Source organism: Gadus morhua, chromosome 10 (genome assembly GCF_902167405.1).
Source record: "Gadus morhua chromosome 10, gadMor3.0, whole genome shotgun sequence".
NCBI lineage: Eukaryota > Metazoa > Chordata > Actinopteri > Gadiformes > Gadidae > Gadus > Gadus morhua.
In genome coordinates this window covers 19,847,916-19,852,915 of record NC_044057.1, presented here as the reverse complement: position 1 = coordinate 19,852,915, position 5,000 = coordinate 19,847,916, and the positions used below count along the sequence as shown (strand labels likewise).

Genomic DNA, 5,000 nt, shown 5'->3' with positions numbered 1-5,000 from the left:
TATTAAAGCCATGTTTAAATGTATGTTGACCAGGCATTGGTAAGGAAAGGGTATAGGGCCATACAGGCCTACCTACAGCCTGCACGGCGGCGCATGTACTAAGTGTCGAGCGGGCGCTACGCTCATTAGCAGGTGTGAATCCTGGCAGCACACTGTTAGAGAATTGGTTTCAACATGCAAAACGAGTCGCGCGTTTTGAGTCGTTTTGTAAGTATAGTCAAATGCAAACGAAGAGCCATTCAGAGTAGATCATTTTAATAACCATTACCACCGCGAGGAGAGACGATTCAGCGGACAGTAGCTCGACAGCTAGGTGTGACAGAGACAGAAAAAGGGGTTGGTAAAATACTACACTTTTTGTACAGGCCCTTGGAAATAATGTCCCGTGTGTGTGTGTGTGTGTGTGTGTGTGTGTGTGTGTGTGTGTGTGTGTGTGTGTGTGTGTGTGTGTGTGTGTGTGTGTGTGTGTGTGTGTGTGTGTGTGTGTGTGTGTGTGTCTGGGTGGGTGACTCGTGGACGGAGCCGCCCGCCTCCACAAGAGGTCGTTGATGTATTAGAGTTTCCACTGCAGCGAGTCCACAGCGGACCCCAGCCCCTATGGTCCCACAGCTCCACTCTGAAGTCCCCCTGCATGGGAGCTTTTAGACCCGCGGAGTTCTTATAGTGGACAATATTAGCCGAAAGACAACTACATTGTCTTTTATTGTCTTTGTGTGATTGTCCTTTAAATGTTTTTAGAACGGGATTCCTGCCTTTAAAGCGCTAGGTCTATATTTGAAATGGCCTTTGTGTTTGAAGGGTGCTTTATAAATAAAAGTGCCGTGCCATGCCTTGCCTATGTAATTATCATGAATAAGATAGCCTAATTATATTAATACGTTAAGATATGAATGGGATATGTTGAACCATCTTTGTTATTGTGTCACATTTAGGACTCATAAATTCCTCACTTTTAATTGATGATAATAGATAAGGTATTTAATGGGATAAAGATATTTCGACATTATTTATGTTTTGAATTATACTTGAAATATTATTATCAGACGATTTTGTTTGCCTTAGGTAAGAGGAATATAGCCCCAGTGAATTAATTGAAATATAAACACTATTACATCCCGTCACAAATAACATCAGAACAAAATAATACAATATAAATAATGACAGCAACGATAATAACAACAATATTTAAAATACAGAGGAAAACAAAATAATATGTAATGTTTCTGGGTTGAATTATGGCAACTGAATATATTTTTTTTGCAGAAATGGTGTGTCTTTGAGTTTTGCAAGACGAAAAGAGTCAGTATTTTCCCCACAGCCCACAGTTGGGGTTTGTGGCTTGTTTTGCTCATAGTTTAGGCTTCTCATCACTCGACACGCATACATTACAACTCTGTGTCCTCACCCACTGACCTATCAATGTTCACGTTAATGACAATTAATCCGGATTAGATTGAATGTAATGAGTTTATAATAAATTCCAATTGGTAAAGCAACTGAGAAAATATATGAATCACAGCTCTCCCTCCCTGTATCTCTTTTTGATTGTTACCCAATAAAACTGAAATCCCTTCTTATATGGTGTGTAAAAAAACCCGTCCCTCATTTCGTTATTTAAAATTACACGTTAGCTTCCAAAATTCTATATTATCACAAGTTTAGAGTTGCTTTCCTATCTACAGCCCGGGCTACAGCCCACTACTTTAACCACAACACCGAGTGTGTGCTGTCCCACTCAATTGGTTAGGCGGTTGGGATGGGAGCTGCTCCCTGATTGGCTGGGGCGCTGCTCATTGGTATGCTGTCAGTCGGGATCACATGGCTCCGCGCTAATAACACACCGGGCTGGCTCACAAGTTTGCAGAGTTGTCTTTGAGAGCCGTGGGGACAGAGCTACAAACTCAGAGCGCGGACCAGACGAACCAAGAGGCACCTGCGTGAAAAAACGACTTTCACTTTATTCGTATAGCAAAACTTTTTTGTTGATTGTCGGTGCAACTTCTTCTTTATAAGACTGGTCAGTATATACTCCTCTACCTCTTGATCGTGGTGTTTTTTTTTACTTTTGTATTTCGCTTTTACTTAATAACGCGTGAAGATTCAGTGAAGATTTAAAAAATGTATAACATGATGGAAACCGAGCTGAAGACCCCGCTGCCGCAGTCCAACTCGGGCTCCGCGGGCTCCAAGAACAACAGTGCCAACGACCAGGACCGGGTGAAGCGACCCATGAACGCCTTCATGGTGTGGTCCCGCGGGCAGCGCAGAAAGATGGCGCAGGAGAACCCCAAAATGCACAACTCGGAGATCAGCAAGCGCCTCGGAGCCGACTGGAAACTTTTGACGGACGCCGAGAAGAGGCCGTTCATCGACGAGGCCAAGCGCCTGCGCGCCATGCACATGAAGGAACATCCGGATTACAAATACCGTCCCCGCAGGAAGACCAAGACCCTGCTCAAGAAAGACAAGTATTCTTTGCCCGGGGGGCTCCTGGCGCCCGGCTCCAACGTGGTCAACAACGCCGTGTCGGTGGGCCAGCGCATGGACAGTTACGCGCACATGAACGGCTGGACGAACAGCGCGTACTCCCTCATGCAGGACCAGCTGGCCTACCCGCAGCACCACAGCATGAACAGCCCGCAGATCCAGCAGATGCACCGCTACGAGATGGCCGGACTCCAGTACCCCATGATGTCCTCAGCCCAGAGCTACATGAACGCGGCGTCCACGTACAGCATGTCCCCGGCGTACACGCAGCAGGGCTCCGGCGCCATGGGCCTGGGCTCCATGTCGGGCGTGTGCAAGACGGAGCCCAGCTCCCCGCCGCCGGCCATCACGTCCCACTCTCAGCGGGCGTGTTTGGGGGACCTGAGGGACATGATCAGCATGTACCTGCCGCCCGGCGGAGACAGCAGCGCGGAGCACTCCTCCCTGCAGGGTAGCCGGTTACACAGCGTACACCCGCACTACCAGACGGCCGGCACGGGAGTCAACGGGACGCTACCGCTGACCCACATCTGAAGAACTCTCTGCCACATCGCACACATACACACATACATATACACACGCACCACATACACAATAAAAATAGAAATAGAGAAAGACTTTGAAACTAAAAAAGAAATAAAAAAGTACTTCGGATACTTGAACTTTTTTTTGGTTGCTAAAGAACCGACGTTCGGTAGTTTGGTTGGAGAAACGATTTTTCATTTGATCTGAATAAGTTGTAAAGTTGAAAAGCATTTTAAGACATATCATGGTCTGAGACTGAACGTTAAGGCCACTAGTAGACGGCATGGCGAGGCTTTTTATCATGAGTAGAAAGCAATCCACTTTGTGTAGAAGAATTGGACTTCTATATTTTAAATAATGCCATATTTTCTCTGTATGAAAAGAAGGGCATGTGGCCTCGTGACGAGGCTGTTGTATTTCAGAAACAGATGGATGGAGTGTTGCTTCATATTCATAAATGTTTACACTTAATTTGTAGAATGTTTGTTGTGTCCTGGCTGTGTCCCAAATTGTGTAGTTTTCTCCCCGCACCCCCCTCCCCCCTCCCCCCATCCCACCTCTGGGTTTGATGATGAAATGTTAAGACTGTGCCGGTCGCAAGCATATGCGTTTTATTTATAGTAAGATGTTTTGGAGCTTGTTTGACCCTATTTGTTTGTCACGTGAAAATATTCTATTTTGTTTTGTGAAGTTTTCTGTCGTGTGATGATGGTGTCCCGTTTACTCATATCATCCATGAAAAGGTTTTATTTAAACTGACTGTTTCTACTTATTTCAAGACCATCCTCTATTCTTAAAATAAATTTGTACGAAACACAATTTATGACTCCTTTCTTCTCTTTCTTCTGCTCATTTAGCTGTAGGAGGGTTGGCACTCGGGTCAGGTGGGCAGATTATTTCTGATTGCTTAAATGTGATTATGATTTGTAGATGCTGAACAGGAATGAGTTAAGCGTCAAATTAAAGCCAGGTGATCATCCGGGCGATGTGTCAGACGGCGTGTGAAGAGGAACTTTAACACGCTATTGGAACAGGTTTGCCTCGGAATAATTTACTGCCTTTAAAAAAATCTATTCCATGGAAGTGTGTTATCGTTTAAACAGAATTGGAAAGGTTAATTCATTTTTTCTATTTATTTTATTTGACCTAAAAACACATGTTTCTTCTAAAATGGACATATTTATCCAATGGGTCTCAACCACCAACATTGCTATTTAAAGGCATGCAAACATATGCATGCACTAATAAAATCACACAAAATACAAAATGATGAAGAGAATTCAGGATTACATTTTTGGATGTGATCAAGTTAGTATTCCACACCACATGGTCAACATGAGGCATTACATTTTATGGAGAATCTCATTAGGAACCATTGAACAGATAGTATTATAATTATAGAATAGTTACAACGATACACCCATAAAAGTTGCATAAAGGGTTCATTAATTTTATTATATATGTTCCAAACACAGACACTCATTTTTAAACATCATACAACTTAAAGAATATTGAAAAAAAAGTCCAACCCGACCAAATATAACTATTGACGCACACCATATTTGCTAAAATTCCATAAAACGAACAAAGTGTAATAGCATTCACCTGGAATAACTTGTAAACAAAAGATGATCAAAAAACATTTCATTTATTATCACTCCAAGGTCTACGGTTCAATCGTTTCTCTTTTATACTTCAACTCAAAGTTTTGGGCTGTGTGCTGATGCCATCATTTCGGTACTTTCTACAATGTGGAATTTGCCAGCTCCACATTTTCCTCTTCATTCCACCTTCACTGGTCAGAGAATCATTTAGCGCTTGGTAAAGGAACTCAAATATGAAGGCGCTTTCATTAAACAGAAATCACTATTCTGTTTATGGTATTAAACTTGCTTAAATTTACCAAATGTTCACTCTCACACCTAAACATATGAGCTTGCACCCCTCAAAACACACACACACACACACACACACACACACACACACAC

At 43.1% G+C, this 5,000-nt stretch overlaps 1 protein-coding gene across 1 annotated transcript; it reads left to right on the top strand.

Annotated features, from left to right (window-relative positions):
• The first annotated feature begins 1,821 nt into the window (after positions 1–1,821).
• On the top strand, positions 1,822–3,831 carry sox3 (SRY-box transcription factor 3). The gene has a single exon (XM_030369253.1). The coding sequence runs from the start codon at positions 2,119–2,121 to the stop codon at positions 3,019–3,021; it is 903 nt and encodes a 300-aa protein (XP_030225113.1). The 5' UTR covers positions 1,822–2,118; the 3' UTR covers positions 3,022–3,831.
• Positions 3,832–5,000: the final 1,169 nt, after the last annotated feature.

What these genes read in the sequence shown, in the direction of transcription:
- sox3 (XM_030369253.1), top strand. Translation starts at nt 2,119, where the DNA reads ATGTATAACATGATGGAAACCGAGCTGAAGACCCCGCTGCCGCAGTCC.